A 16,311-nucleotide genomic window follows, 5' to 3' on the forward strand; every position below is an offset into this window, starting at 1 on the left:
TAACTATACAAAAGAATGTAAAAAGTAAGAAATGTTAGATTCTTATGTTAGATTCTTATTTCATTGATGGTGTGTGAGAAGGTGAACCCAAGACCTCTGTTTATATGACAAAATTTGAAACCATGAGCCATCTGTTTTAGCCATTTGCCCCTGTTGCCAAGGGCAGAAGAGCAAAGAGCAGAAGAGCAAAGGGCATAGGGTGATCTGATATTTAAGATGGCTTGTCAAGGCAAATGTAAGATATTGATAGAAGGAAATATAGCTCTTTGTCTCCCATAAAAGGTAATAGGAAATGGGTGTATCTTTTATGATTGGTTCTAGCAAACAGCCAATAGGAATTTCAATCAGGCTGATTGGACAGAGGCAGCCAAAGGAGGAGTAAGGAGGCTGGGCTGAGGGAATATAAGTGCTGGTCACCAGGGCTGGAGTGTGCAGAGCTTTTGGTAAATATACCACTGTGCCAATCATTTATTTGTCTGACAAATAAATTATTATTTTAATTTCTCTATTGCTGCGTTGAATATTTCATTCCAGCTAAGCGTTAACCACAAGCAGGGTGCTACACCACAACAAAGGCTTTGAAAAGAACCAACTCTTTAAAAAAAACCCAAAAACTTTGTCAGGAGCCAATTCTTCCAAACTGCTTGGGTTGATAATCAAGGGGGGGAATCGCAGAAAAGAAAGTGAGCTTGATTAATGAGCCTTCACAGCACTCTGAGTTTCGGCAGCTGCGGACCCTGCATTTGCATGCAGGGAACGGCTCAGGATGACAAGGTAGGCCCTGAAGCACGTCTCTTTGTGAGTGGTGAGAATGATGGATCAGCCTGTACTATTTTGAGCCGCTTAAGACCTACACTGGAAACTGCTGGGAGAGAAAATGACTTGGAGAAGAACACCCAGTGATTGACCCACGAAATACTTGACCTTGGGAACATATCAAGGGATGGATCGGCACTGATGGATGAATCAGGCAGGAACTGTAAGTTCAGGGCAGGAAAGAAACGGAGGAATTGCAGGGTCCCAGTTGATTCTTGCTGAAATTCTCCCCAATGATTGACTTCTTCCTCAAGAGTCAACCCACCCAGAATTCCACGTCAAATGTCTTTTTCGCTCACTATTGCACGCACCAAGAAGCTGATCAATGTGACTTAAGGGGAAATTAAAACTAAGTCGATCACTTCTTACAGAGAAACCCTAGTAATCCCCCTCTCCAGTTTATAACAGTAATAATGTGCACACAATTCTTCCCCTGTCCCTGACTGTCTAGATTTCTTACTATTTGCACCAAGGTAAGTACAAATTAAAGGTCCGTATAGCTAAAGGTATGGTTTTCCCACTAGTGATGTATGGAAGTGAGAGCTGGACCATAAAGAAGGCTGATCGCCGAAGAATTGATGCCTTTGAATTATGGTGCTGGAGGAGACTCTTGAGAGTCCCATGGATGCAAGAAGATCAAACCTATCCATTCTTAAGGAAATCGGCCCTGAGTGCTCACTGGAAGGACAGATCCTGAAGCTGAGGCTTCAATACTTTGGCCACCTCATGAGAAGAGAAGACTCCCTGGAAAAGACCCTGATGTTGGGAAAGATGGAGGGCACAAGGAGAAGGGGACGACAGAGGATGAGATGGTTGGACAGTGTTCTCGAAGCTACCAGCATGAGTTTGACCAAACTGTGGGAGGCAGTGGAAGACAGGAGTGCCTGGCGTGCTCTGGTCCATGGGGTCACGAAGAGTCAGACATGACTAAACGCCTAAACAACAACAACAAGTACAAGTGTGTTTGTATGGATGTTCACAGAGTGTAACATCCATATACTCCTATAGTTATCTTAGCCAAGCCACTCATAATTGCCCATGTGGTACTGGTAGGACCTTAATTCTTTCACCGTTTCAAATAAACTGAACCAATTAGTGTTGTCGTCCAACAAAGTCCTTGGATCCTGTGTTGTTCTCCGTTGCCTTTAGCTGTTTCATTAATTTCCCCACAAGTGCCAGTTTTAAAATGGCTTTTTAGAACGAGACGTACTTAAAAACAAGCCGCACAGTGCAAATGATTCCTCTGTGGAAAAGGAACCCAGTCTTCAAACTGTTCTGTGTGTGGAACCTTTCTGAACAGAGTGGTCAAACATGAGCTGTGAATTATTGGGGCTTGAAATTGCACCTCAGCCACGAACTCATTCACATCTGGCATCCTTGGGCAGATGCCAGGGCCCCAGCACCCAAGTGGGTCCCACTACTAATAAGAGTTGGAAGGGACCCCAGGGGTCATCTAGTCCAACCCCCTGTAATGCAGGAATCTCGACTAAAGCATCCATGACAGATGACCACCCAACCTCTGCTTAAAAACCTACAAGGAAGGAGAGACTACAATCTCCCAAGGGAGACTGTTCCACTGTCAAACAGCTGCTACTGTCAGAATTCCACCCCCCCCCCCATGTTTAGTCAGAATCTCCTTTCTTGTAACACTGGTTCAAGTCCAACCCTCCAGAGCAGGAGAAAACAAGCTTGTACCCTCTTCCATGCGACAGCCCTTGGAATATTTGAAGATATTTAATACAGTGGTACATTGGTTCTCAAACTTAACCCGTTCTGGAAGTCCGTTCCAAAACCAAAGCATTCCAAAACCAAGGTGCGATTTCCCATAGCAAGTAATGCAAAATGGATAATCCGTTCCAGACTTTTAAAAACAACTCCTAAAACAGCAATTAAACATGAATTTTACTCTCTAACGAGACCACCGATCCATAAAACGAAAACAATAAACAATGTACTGCAGTCACACACACAAACAATCAATCAGTAGCTGAACTGGGCTCCACACAGTCACAAAAACAAAACAAAAAGAGCCGCAAAAACAAAACCACCAAATAAATAGCAAAAAACCAGACAGACCTCAGTGTAACACTCAAAACGGAAGTGTGCCACTCAAACCGGAGCATGTTTGGCTTCCGAAAAAAGTTTGCAAACTGGAACACTTACTTCCGGTTTGGGTTTGCAGTGTTTGGGTTCTAAGTTCTTTGAGAACCAAGGCGTTTGAGAACCAAGGTACCACTGTACCTGCCCTAGGCCCTCTTAACTTTCCCCCAAGCTTCAAACTCTTGAGCAGCACCTGGGGGCTGGATCTAGCCATTTCCCACAATATCCCTGACTGAGCCTCACTTTAGGGCTTTGCGGGGAATTTCAAGGATGGCCACCACAGGCAGGTAAGCCCAAGTCTCACTGAAAGAGGAAGGGTCCCACCAGAGAGAATGTTGCTGAGGTACCTCTGCTGAGGTACTTCTACAGAGATATTTAGTTGTAAAGTAATACTACTGTTGCTGTTGCTAACACAATTCCTCTGGAAAACAGATAGAAAGAGATCATTTTTAAAAGCTGCACAAGGCTGCCATGCTAGCAGGGGTGAAGGCAGTAGAGGAAATGAAGGAATCCTCCCCTGCTATGCCCTTCTGTCACCTCTGAAATGAACGGCAAATATTAGCAATTCTGAATGCATTAGTAACAGGTCGGCTTTCTTCTGACTCTCCTGCTAGCTGAAAGGGACTCCTTTAACATCACTAATATGCGACTCATACCAATGTTTGGGTAGCAAAGGACTGTCAGGAAGACAAATGCCTTTGCTGCCTGTGCCTATTAGGGACATAATTCGGGATGTGCAGCTACAGTTTTGAGGAAGAGCAGTGTGGGCTGTAAAAGCCAGCTGCCCAGTACATTTTCTACAAGAGCAGAGATGGTCAGACTTTAATTGGAAACAAGAGCTGAGCCCCACATCTTGCAGCAGAGAAAACGCTGGTCCACCCTCTGTGGGCATATTTGACAGGTGGGGTGGGGCTCACCTGACGTAATATGATGTCAGGTGATTACACTTCAAAGGAAAAAGCAGCTGTATGGTTGTGCTGCTTTCCTTGGCAAAAGCGGAGCTTGTTTTTGATGGTGAATTCAGTGCCAAATGCAATACCCCCTTGCGCCAGGGATGGATGGCGCTCGAGAATGCTGTAAGAACATGCTAGCTCTGACTGGGAGATCCTAAATGCAGCTGATACTGGGGGGGGGGGTGTGCATTTGGTGCTGAGTTTAAAAATGGGGCAGGAGCAAGCATTCAAGTACTAGCTGCACTTCATATCTTCCTGTTCTGATGGAGTCCCCATTCATGATGAGGTTTTTATGTGCATTTACACGTGGGTGGCACTGTGGGTTAAACCGCAGAGCCTAGGACTTGCCGATCAGAAGGTTGGCGGTTCGAATCCCCGTGACGGGGTGAGCTCCCATTGTTCGGTCCCTGCTCCTGCCAACCTAGCAGTTCAAAAGCACGTCAAAGTGCAACTAGATAAATGGGTACCGCTGCGGTGGGAAGGTAAACGGCGTTTCCGTGCACTGCTCTGGTTCGCCACAAGCGGCTTAGTCATGCTGGCCACATGACCCAGAAGCTGTCTGTGGACAAATGCCGGCTCCCTCGGCCAATAAAGCGAGATGAGTGCCGCAACCCCAGAGTCGGCCACGACTGGACCTAATGGTCAGGGGTCCCTTTACCTTACTCAAACACAATCGACCAACTCTGCTTCAGGCCTTCCCTGTTGATGCAGACAAGTCTGAAGTGGAGCTGGCGTATTCGGTGTTGGAAGTGAGGCTTGCATATTCACACCTGTCCTCTTCCCACTTCATGCATTCAGGCAAACACCAAAATGGAGCAGAAGCCCTAAAGAGGTATTACTTATGATTACAGTGGTACCTCCGGTTGCGCACAGGATCCATTCCGGAGCACCGGTCGGATCCTGAGGTTTGCTTATCCAGAGGTGTTGCTTCTGTGCATGTGCACAGCGCGTAGAGTGCTCCTGCGCATGCGCGCAAGGGCAAAACCTGGAAAAAGACTTCTGGGTTTGCCGTGCACGTATCCCGAAGGATACGTAACCAGAGGTGAACGTAAGTAGAGGTACCACTGTATATTCATATCTTACTTTTCTTCCAGCTCATCCCTTTCCCCGTTTTATCCTCACAGCTCTGTGAGGTAGGTGGTTATCATCATCATCTTCATCTATAAGATTTATATACCACCCTTCAGGCCGGTTCACAAGATGAAAATACAAGATAAAACAGAAACGAGAAAACAACAACCTCTCCTCTCACCTCCTTGAGAGGCGTTGACTGGCCCAAGGTCAGCCAGTGAGCTTCCTGGCTGAGTCAGGATTTGATCAGTCCTTAGTCTAGCACTCTGATCACTTGCATGCTGGTTAGATTTCCACTAGACAATTCCTTTCTGTTCATGTGTTGTTGTTTTTTTTGCTTTCTCTCTTTCACTGTGTTATTTCTAGTTTCAAAGGAAGACTCTGAGAATGAATTATTGAAAGGATAACTCAATCTAGAGATCATCTTTTATCTCAGACCCAGTTCATTTGCCTCCAGGATCCTCTAGGATTCATGATATTGAGAAATATCTATACAGTTTTTCAGTTACTACGCAGTTTACTGCAGCAGATTCCACTTGGTAGGAGAGTGACACAATCTAGAAGACAGTGATGTGGATAATCCTGCTATTCCCCATCTTTGACTAATTATTTCTTTCAGCTAATTGGGCTCTTTCTAAAGATGCACGGTTGACAGAAATGAAGGGTGAATGTTCTTCTTCAGAAACTTTGTAAGTTAATTCTTTTTTTATATATATAATTAATTTTTATTCAGTTTCCAATAATCATTTTATCCAAATTTAACATTCGCTTTGTACATAGACATCTTTTGGACTTCCCTCAGCCTATCTGACAATTCTCCATATTCTCACTACATCTCACATTTCTTGAATTTATATTGCACTTTACCACTCTTAATCTTAACCTATCTTTCAAACAACATTTCAATCAGTCTTTTTCACAAAGCTTCTTGAAAGCCAGCAAGCGTTAGTTGCTCCTCACATACATTTTTGATATATTCTGTGAATTTGTTCCAGTCCTTGGAAAATCTCTGATCGTGTTGGTTCCTTATTTTCCCAGTCAATTTGTCCATCTTTGCTTTGTAAGTTAATTCTTATGCACTTGCAGTTCTTGTGAAGTTAGTTCAAGTGATCTTCCTTCCCCCCTTTCATTAACTTACTAAGTTCACCGAACTTTAAAATTCATGCTGCTTTTTATCTTGGATAGGACTGATCAATATGATGCAATGGAGTGCTTGCATGAATGGGAGAGAGGCCCCCTTTGAGGAAACAAGGCAGACTTCACCAACCCTTGTTTGGGGCTATAACTCCTACCAGCCCCAGCCAGGCTGAAATAAGGGGTGAGCCTTTACATAAGAGAAGTGGCGGACATGGAGACGGCTCAGGCAGCAGTCCCAAGACGATGCTTACTTGTAATTAAGTTCCACAGGAATCAGTGAGATTTACAAGAAAAATGTGTTTGGGGTTAGAGCCATAACTTCCAGCCTATTTTCAGGAGCAATCCTGTTGAATTTAACAGAACTACCCTAGTACATAAGGGTGTCGTAGTTTTACATCGTGGAAATTTGGCATATCGATTCCTTAAACACAGTGGTACCTTGGTTTGCAAACAGTCTGGTTTGCATACGTTTTGGATTACAAACACGTCAAACCCGGAAGTGATGTGTCCCGGTTTGTGAACCTTTTTTGAATTACAACCCCCCTTTTTTCGGATTACAAACAATTTTTGGGGGGTGAAAGTGCGCCTTGGGTTACAACTTGTTTTGGTTTATGAACGGACCTCCGGAACGGATTATGGTTGTAAAGCAAGGTACCACTGTAAATGAAAGTGAAGGAAACAGAAACTAAGCCACAAATCAGAATCTAGAAATACCTGGATTTAAGCCATTTTGAGGAAGGTTCAGACATTAAAAGATGCGCCGATAAGTGGAACTGCTGTGTCCCACACTTCAGCATTCAGCTTTCACCTCCTAACAAGCGGAATCATTTAATGGGCACAGAAGTCTTACTGTGTTGGAACTGAAGATGGATGAACTACCTTTTCCAGTGCATGTGTGTGTGTGTGTGTGTGTGTGTAAACGAGCAATGGTTTCCCACAGCAATCTGGACACAAAAACCGAAAATGTAAAAATGTATGAAGGCTTGGCATCAGAGAGCAAATAATTTGCACTAGGGGGATAAAATGTGGGACTAGAACTGATGGGAACAAAGGGGAAGTATTGAGGAACAGCTGATAGAATGGACTGATACGTGAGCAGTCCTGTATATTCCCACTTCAAAAGAGAGCATTGCATAGCGGTAGAACATGAGACTCTTAATCTCAGGGTTATGGGTTTGAGCCCCATGTTGGGCAAAAGATTCCAGCATTGCCGGGGGTTGGACTAGATAACCCTCGTGGTCCCTCCTAACTCTACAATTCAATTCAACTCTACAATTCTACTCCATCTCCTCAGACTATTGCGAAAGAACAATGTCAATCAACATTTGATTATCTCCTTCTACCGGTCCACAGTAGAAAGTGTCCTTTCATACTGCATCACAGTGTTGTATGCTGGTTTGACATCAACGGATAGGAAGTGCCTACAGAGGGTGGTGAATACAGCACAAGATATTATGGGCTGTCCCGTGAATCCACTGGATGAAATAGCGGAAGAACGTTGCCTCAGGAGAGTGAGGAAAATTCTCAGGGATGATTCATACCCTGGCCAGCACTTTCTTGATCTCCTGCCCTCAGGCAGAAGATATAGAAACATGACTAGTCGCACCAACAGGGTAAAGAACAGCTTCTATTTGTGGGCTGTTAGGCTGCTGAATCAAAAGATAACAACAGGGCAACTGACTTTTGGGTTTGGTGGGTGTGCGTCAGTAAACGAGGGGAATTAAGACTAAGAGAGTTGAGTGGGGGGTGTTCGTGTAATCTCACTGTATACAAGTTGTACAAGTGACAATAAAGTATTTCAAATGCATGCTTAATGTGTCAGTGGGATTTTGCTGCATGCACATGCAATAAAACAGAGGTGTATAGATGGGCCATTACTATTTGAAATTGTGCTTACCCACCAAGCAGGTGGTGTTCCGAGTACGTGTATTTACATGAAAAATTGTCTTTGGCTGAAAGAGGAAGAGCCGAGACCCTTGGATTTTGCAAGGGGATCTATTGAATCAAAGTACATTTTAGCATCTGATTCCCTCTTAGAAAGTAAACGAAAAATAAAAATGCCAAAGATAAGCTACAAAGCAAAGGAAATTGGACTATAAGACTATTGCTTTTCCCGAGCTGAGCTCCATGCCCTTCCCACTCCTAGTCTGTGGGAAAGCACTGCGATCAGAGGCCATGTTCATCTATTGCCACAGGAGTGTGCAGCAGGATGCCAACCTGTGCCCCTCACCCGGTGTGTCGGATTACAACTCTGCAATTCCAGATGGCTTGAAACCGCATTCACACCCACATGCAGCGGGACGAAATGGGCCATGAAATTGTGAACTTACTAAGCTTTTTCATGCAGTCTCGAAGCCTGGTTTCCAAACTGAGCACTCGCTGGTGGAGTTCCTCATAATCATAGGCGCCAATTTCCTCCTGGATCCCGGTGAGGACTGAAGACAGATTTCTAATTTCCTCTTTGAACTGGGTGATTAACTTAGCATCAGTTTTGTACTGTTCCAGGACTGGTATCAGTGGCAGGAGCTCATCCATCTTTTCTTTCAGCTCCTGCGAAAAAAGCGGCGAAGTGCGCATTAGGGAAGTCTAAAAATGTTACGTCCTCTAAGTTCTTTAATAAAATTCTTTTATGCTTCTTATCAAATCTATGCCTGAAATTCCTATTGATCGTAGTATCAAAATGAGTGTCCCACGAGAGGTTTAGAAGCCCCGAGATGAATGGCTTTAAAGCTTTGGATAAATTGTATGTTCTTAAATAATGTTCTTAAAGAGAAACCATTTTCTTTTAAATCAAACCTTTCCCAGTATAGAATAAGAAGAACAGGAATATTATTTTTAAAGCTAGTTTGGTCAGAAACATACATCCATTTAGTCCAAATAATGACAGAACGCTTAGCTATATACATGCATTCCACTATTATCATTGTGGTGTGTGAGAAAGCTAGTGAATTGATTTGATTTTTCTATTTAGAAGAGGCGATTGGTTGATCCGTACAGAACTAAGAGCATCCTGGGCACTTCAATAAGTGTTCAACACTGTCAAAGGTGACATCCTTGTCCACATGAAGACCCCTGAATCTAGGCTGGTGTGTTGATAAACAACCCCTCCTACCTGACTGATTCTTTTGCCAATATTTTAACCATGTACAAAACTGGCTATACCTGCCATTTGGCCAATCAAGACATGTATCAATAAAATGATTATTCCTCTAAAACTCCTCACAAAGCAGTTTCCCAGAGGAAAGGCTTTTGATTACACCCAAGTGTGTGGTTTGACCTTTATGCTAAAACATTTGGATTCTTCACCCACAGATAGTTTGTTTCTTCCAGATTTCTGTTAAGTACAGGCCTCCCCAGACCCCAAACTGATTCCGAAACTGTTTCCTTAGCCCACTGTACTAGTTTGGTCAATACTTTAACCTTGCGTTAAACGAGTTCCATCAATCATTTTGCCTATCACCTGGTTTTGAAAGGTGATTTGGAAACACATACACCCCTTCTCCAATCCATTAAGAAAAGGTCTCAGCTTCTAAATCTGCAACAACAAAAATGGACTGGCCAGTTCATCTGCGTAGGAGGCAAATGCAGAAGAATGGAAAGATAACACGGAAGTATGAAAATGGTAGGTGGGTCCTAAGCGAACAATAATATTGGGGTTGTATCCAATGCAAGTCCTCCTCAGATGAGACCCATTGAAATTAATGAACACAGCTAACTTAGGTCTAGGGATGCGGGTGGTGTTGTGGGTTAAACCACAAAGCCTAGGGCTTGGTGATCAGAAGGTCGGTGGTTCGAATCCCTGCGACGGGGTGAGCTCCAGTTGCTTGGCCCTTGCTCCTGCCAACCTAGCAGTTTGAAAGCACGTTAAAGTGCAAGTAGATAAATAGGTACGGCTCCGGCGGGAAGGTAAACGGCATTTCCGTGCGCTGCCCTGGTTCACCAGAAGCGGCTTAGTCATGCTGGCCATATGACCCGGAAACTGTACGCCGGCTCCCTCGGCCAATAAAGCGAGATGAATGCCGCAACCCCAGAGTCGTCCGTGACTGGACCTAATGGTCAGGGGTCCCTTTACCCTTTACCTTAGGTCTATTAATTTCAATGATTTTACTCAAAGTGAATCTTGGTTTGCGGCAACCAATAAGCAAGCAAGCTCACAAAAAAGGATAATCTGGATAGGACATGACTTGGTTCCACTGACTCCAGCAGAAATCATTGCCTGCCTGCCTGCCTGCCTGCCTGCCTGCCTGCCTGCATTGGGTTTTGGCATTTGCTCATTTGGAATAAAGAGAATCGCTACATTTCATGATACATTACTAAAGTGGTTCTAATAAGAAAGCTTTGCCTATGATGGTTGAGAAATGCCCTCATGATGTTGAGAGAAATGAGCTGATATTGTAAAATCAGTCTTCAGCTCAGTGAATGGGTTTATCCCTTGAGGTGTTTTTGTTAGCACTGTACCATGTTGCATAATAATGATGATAGTGGTTCCAGTGTTTCGACAAAAGTACATTTAAATTAATTGTATCAACCATTTCAATTTAATGAATTTTTTAAGGGGGGGGGGGATATCACCTGGGAAATATTAATTCCGGTGATGAGGTGGGGTAAAAATCCACAGGCAATGTCAAAAGGCATGTTTTACATATAGCTAATTTAAATAGATGTAAATTGCATTTTTAAATTACATGCAGAAATGTTATTACCATAAATGCATTAGAGTAACTAGAGCCCCCTTTGCAGTTCTCTTATATAATGGTATACTCATGAGGAAAATTCCACTTTTTGTTGATGCCCAGAAATCTTGAAATGATATCCGCTCGGAAAGGATGAATCGAGGGAGTGTTTTGTTAGACACAGAACCATAAACTCACACAGACCTTCACAAATGGGACATTAAATCCTCTTTCTGTTCCAGAGATATTAATTTATGAACACAGTGACATGACTATGCACATTGTTGGGCTTCGTTTCAATAGTGGTTTCGATATGGGCAAAAGGAAAGAACTATAGACCTCAGACTCCATTTCCTGAAGCAACTTACAGCAGTCCCTTACTCTATGAGGCAAATGGGCTTAATTTGTTCACGGTTGTTCTTCCTTTAACAAAACTTGAACAATATATATGTCAAGGGAGACATAAGATGGGCAGTTCATGTGCGTAACAACCAGCCATTGTGCATTATTCACCTGGCCTCTTGGAACAGGGGTCAGCAAACTTTTTCAGCAGGGGACCAGTCCACTGTCCCTCAGACCTTGTGGGGTGTTGAACTATTTTGAAACAATATATGAACGAATTCCTATGCCCCATAAATAACCCCACAAATTCCTATGCCCCACAAATAAAAGCACACATTATACTCATGTAAAAACATCAGGCACGCTCCACAAATAACCCAGAGACCCATTTTAAATAAAAGGACACATTCTACTCATGTAAAAACACGCTGATTCCCGGACTGTCTGCGGGCTGGATTTAGAAGGTGATTGGGCCGGATCTGGCCCCCAGGCCTTAGGTTGCCTACCCATGTCTTGGAAGGATTCTCCATGAAGTCCAGTGAATGTTTACAATGGCTGGCTGATATGCACACTAACTGCTCAATTTATAATCCTCTTAACATATGCATGAACACTCATCTTTAAACATTTGTGTACATGCAGATAGGTGCTCTGGTCCATGGGGTCACGAAGAGTCGGACACGATTAAACAACTAAACAACAACTCTGGTCCAGGGTCTTTTACAGCATAGTGTGGCAGCAATCAGACTCGGGAGGAGTGCTGTGGCTGTGAATTTTGCTCTGGGAAGCTGCATGTTTGCTTATTTGCACCAAGCCATGATTTGGCACCTGGGCCAAAGTAGTACTTATTGCCTGCAGTTAGATGAGCATGAAGGCTGTGGTTTAAGATCTGAAGATTGTATTTTTTAAAGAAAAGAAAAGAAAAGGAACCGAATGGACTGGTACACTTTTATGCCTGAGAATTTTTTTTACAAAGATCCAAAATGATCCAAATGCAGCCTTGTATTTCATCCTGGTAGCCAAAGCCAAGCGAATGGGATCCTGTGCAGTTGAGCGAGTGGACTGGCAAAGGAGGAATGGAGCAATCTCTCCCTCCTTTATGCCCCAAACAGAACCATGTAGGCTGCCAGAAGAAATGAAAATATCTGCATTCAGCAGGCTACTGAAGAAGGGGCAGCACTCTTCATCCCTCTGCTGTCAGCTCACAGCAGGTTGGTGTTGGGTTGTTGTTTTTTTTGGTTTTTTTTGCAGCTAATAACTTTCATGGCGCTAATAACTTTCCTGGACGTGGGTGGCGCCGTGGGTTAAACCACAGAGCCTAGGACTTGTTGATCAGAAGGTCGGCGGTTCAAATCCTAGTGACGGGGTGAGCTCCCGTTGCTCGGTCCCTGCTCCTGCCAACCTAGCAGTTCAAAAGCACATCAAAGTGCAAGTAGATAAATAGGTACCGCTCCGGCGGGAAGGTAAACGGCGTTTCTGTGCGCTGCTCTGGTTCTCCAGAAGTCGCTTAGTCATGCTTGCCACATGACCCGGAAGCTGTACGCCGGCTCCCTCGGCCAGTATAGCGAGATGAGCGCCGCAACCCCAGAGTCGGTCACGACTGGACCTAATGGTCAGGGGTCCCTTTACCTTTACCTTTATTTTTTGTGGGCATCCCTACAGATGAGGAATGTCTACCCAGTGTACTCGATTCTGCTCTCCAGTTCAGGAACTGCAATTCTCAGTTGGATGCACAGACTCAATGGCAAAGCTGACATCACTTAGCAGGGAAAGCTTCATAAGTAGGGAACACATGAGTGCTCAGATTGTCTGTAATAATCAATGGGTAGAAATGCATTTTCTAAAAGATCCTCCCATTTCCTGCACACACTCTAAGAGGCAGATCAGCCTTTTCAGAATGTGAACGAGATAAAAACACCGTAATGTGAATATGATATCCACAGGGCGACAGATTGCTTCTTTTTCTCCACAAGTGAAATAGGCTTTTTATAAAAAAACAACCCACCTCTTGATTGAAATTTGTTTGAGCTAATTCAGTTGCTTAAGATGTCTGATCAAGCATATGCCAGTAAAAGGAAAACTGAACCTCTATTTTACAAGTTTTCAAAAGTGGGCCATATTGGTGACTGATAAGAAATGTGTTCACTGCATTCTAACACAACTAGGAAGCATATAAATTGCACTTTGGTCATTGTGCATACAAAGCCTGCTCTGTACCATTGTGCTCAGTCCCCAGTTTAAGCATGAAGTGCAATGAGCAATCTCACAGATTGCTCTTCCAAAAGAAAGAAGCACGGCCTGTTATTCTGACCTTTTAAAATTACTGAGTAATATGATTGCTTTGCACTCCTTTTAAAATGCCAGTCAAAGGACCCAATGAAAGCTGAAGGTCCAGCCAATCCAAATATCGGGTCTTTTAAAAGGTTACAGTGTTCAGAACATGATGTTGCCCTTGACAGCTCTCATTGGAACTGCTGGATGCTGACCTTAACGCTAGGGCCACGAAAAGTGTAATGACAATACAAAATACTTGAATGGCACAATACAAGCTTCCCATTATTGCCAATGATGATAGGAATCGTTTTTGAGTCTTGGACATATCCTATAGTTACACCATTCTGAACCTTTCTTGGGCAGGAAAAGAACATCTTAAAGGGAGCGTTTCTCCAACCGAGACAACCTGGTTTTGTTTTTGAATTGCTCTCGTCCTTAGGTTAGATAGTGGGGAGCATTTCTGAAAGCTACCTGTCAGAGCAGGTGGGTGAGAGGAGGTGAAGCAAGGCAGCCAGAGGAGTCTAGAAGAAAGGTGAGTTGACTTGTTGACAGAATGGGGAGCCATGAATGGCAACTTGGCTTTTGTTGGAAAGTCAAGTTGCTCTGACTGAGCAGGAGCCAGACTCATTGTAGAGCCATGTAAAATGCTATTGGCTCCGTTGTGTCATTTGATCTCTTTTCTGGCCCTCTGCAGTACTGGCACAATGCATTGCAGAGAGTAGGCCAGAAGGTCCCTCTTCTGCCAAGTTACCATATTGGTGCAGTGAGAAAGGAGCTGGGGTCTAATGGCCCTGGTTAGGGATGAGCTAGTTGTCTCCTCTAGTGACCTATAACCTCACTCTATTCTGGTGAAACCTGTATAAACTCTAAAATTGGTTCCAGTCTAGATTTCAGAACTGGAGCATGTGCAGTTTGTCCTAGTTTTCCATTTCTTTGGTTCATTTGTAGCTTCTCTGACTCTCCTGCCTTGGCAAAGTGCACAACTGCATTGCTGTTTGTTTGTTTTAACTCTTCCAAAAAGAAATCAGAAGCCAGCTTGGATTGTTACTTATTGCTCGCTTTCGTTCCTCTACATTAGAACACCACACAAAAAGAATCAAAAGGTGCAATCACAAATTACAAGCATATCAAAACACTTTTTTGCAGAGGGTTGTGGTGTCTTTTCCACTGTGCACATGCATGTAAACTAGACAAGGGAGAGAGAGAAGACGGATACAGATTGCAGCACTCCGTACAAATGTCAGGGGAAAAAATGGATTTGAAATGTAAAGATCTTTCATTCTGCAGAATTATCTTCTTCAGCAATTGTATATAGTGACAAAGTTGTGTGTGGTATGTAATTGGAAGTCTCCAAAGCAATCAGAATGGTTTGTATTCAGCGCTGTCTTTAGCATATGTGCTGCCAGGGTGCAAAGATCCGCCCAGCGCCCCCAAATTAACTTTTATTATGCTTATGTCAGACACCACGCTTAGGCCTTATCTCTTGTTTACAAAAGAAGGGAGGAAAAAGAAACAAACTTTTTAATTTGCTCGTTCATTTATACACAACACCACCACACTTAAACTTGTAAGTATTGTTTAGGCACCTACTTAGGAGAAACATCAAGGGACGCGGGTGGCGCTGTGGGTTAAAGCCTCAGCGCCTAGGGCTTGCCGATCGAAAGGTCGGCGGTTCGAATCCCCGCCACGGGGTGCGCTCCCGTTGTTCGGTCCCAGCGCCTGCCAACCTAGCAGTTCGAAAGCACCCTCGGGTGCAAGTAGATAGATAGGGACCGCTTACTAGCGGGAAGGTAAACGGCGTTTCCGTGTGCGGCTCTGGCTCGCCAGAGCAGCGATGTCACGCTGGCCACGTGACCCGGAAGTGTCTTCGGACAGCGCTGGCCCTTGGCCTCTTTGAGTGAGATGGGCGCACAACCCTAGAGTCTGTCAAGACTGGCCCGTACGGGCAGGGGTACCTTTACCTTTAGGAGAAACATCAGTCGTGTCAAAGGTGCCATTGACCCTGCTGCCGCATAGCAGCTCAACACGATACGTAACATAATATTTTGATGTAAGAGTTAATTTCGTGTGCATGGCACAGTTGTGAATGACAAGCGCCAACATTGTGAATGACAAGCGCTGCCGCGTGTCTTTGGTAAATTCCCATCATCCCTGACCACTGGTCCTGTTAGCTAGGGATGATGGGAATTGTAGTCCCAAACATCTGGAGGACCGGAGTTTGCCTATGCCTGAATTAAAGCAACATGAACTTCTCTCCTTATAAACTTTCCCACCCTGGAAAGTACAGAATGTCAGAGTTTAAAGGGACACTATGGCTCCTTGCTCTTTTCTTATTAATTCTGCCGGGTGTGCTTCATTTATCACAAGCAGAGGCTGTTTTGCATCTAAATCTCCTGGTGGGAACCCCATCATGGATGCCGCGAAAATAGGATTCTGTTCTGCAGTGGTGACATTCCCCCCCCCCACTATTGTGTCAGTAATTAATGGTCACTTCCCATCACAGCGAAACGCTGCAGCGAGAGGGATGATCACGGCAGAAACAAGGGGGTTCATTATGCGCTTACCGACAAACGTTTCAAGTCGACAGCTTTGCCGGCCGCACATTGTTTCTCACAAGCACATCACTTCTGGCAGTCATTCAAGTGATCATTAAAAGAAGAGAAAAGTCAAACATACTTGAAAATGCTTTGTCATTAGTGTCTTCCGGTCATCTTCAATTTGCCGGAACTTGGCCTTCAGCCCTTTCATTTGTGTTTCCATCCTTAAAACGTACTGGAAATCTCTCTGAGTCCGTAGGTTTAAAACTTCAATGGACTGGGACATATTCTGAACCTGTTAAGGAAGAACATCAATTATGCTCTCAGAATATACCGTCTATCTATATACTTAAGTTTCTGTTCTCACACATAAAAATGCTGTTATATCAAACGCTGAATGATACGCTG

At 44.0% G+C, this 16,311-nt stretch overlaps 1 protein-coding gene across 3 annotated transcripts in view; it reads right to left on the reverse strand.

The window, feature by feature from the left end:
• OLFM3 (olfactomedin 3) overlaps positions 1 to 16,311 on the reverse strand; it is a 176,236-nt gene that overhangs the window by 18,250 nt on the left and 141,675 nt on the right. For all 3 annotated transcript variants that reach the window (XM_083445220.1, XM_083445219.1, XM_083445221.1), the window contains exons 3-4: positions 16,043 to 16,198; positions 8,408 to 8,627 (exon numbers count right to left, since the gene is read on the reverse strand). In XM_083445220.1, coding sequence (XP_083301346.1) covers positions 8,408 to 8,627; positions 16,043 to 16,198 — 376 coding nt within the window. The remainder of the gene's footprint in view (positions 1 to 8,407; positions 8,628 to 16,042; positions 16,199 to 16,311) is intronic.

The sequence above is a fragment of the Podarcis tiliguerta genome, assembly GCF_965153285.1.
Source record: "Podarcis tiliguerta genome assembly, chromosome: 6".
Taxonomy (NCBI): Eukaryota; Metazoa; Chordata; class Lepidosauria; order Squamata; family Lacertidae; genus Podarcis; species Podarcis tiliguerta.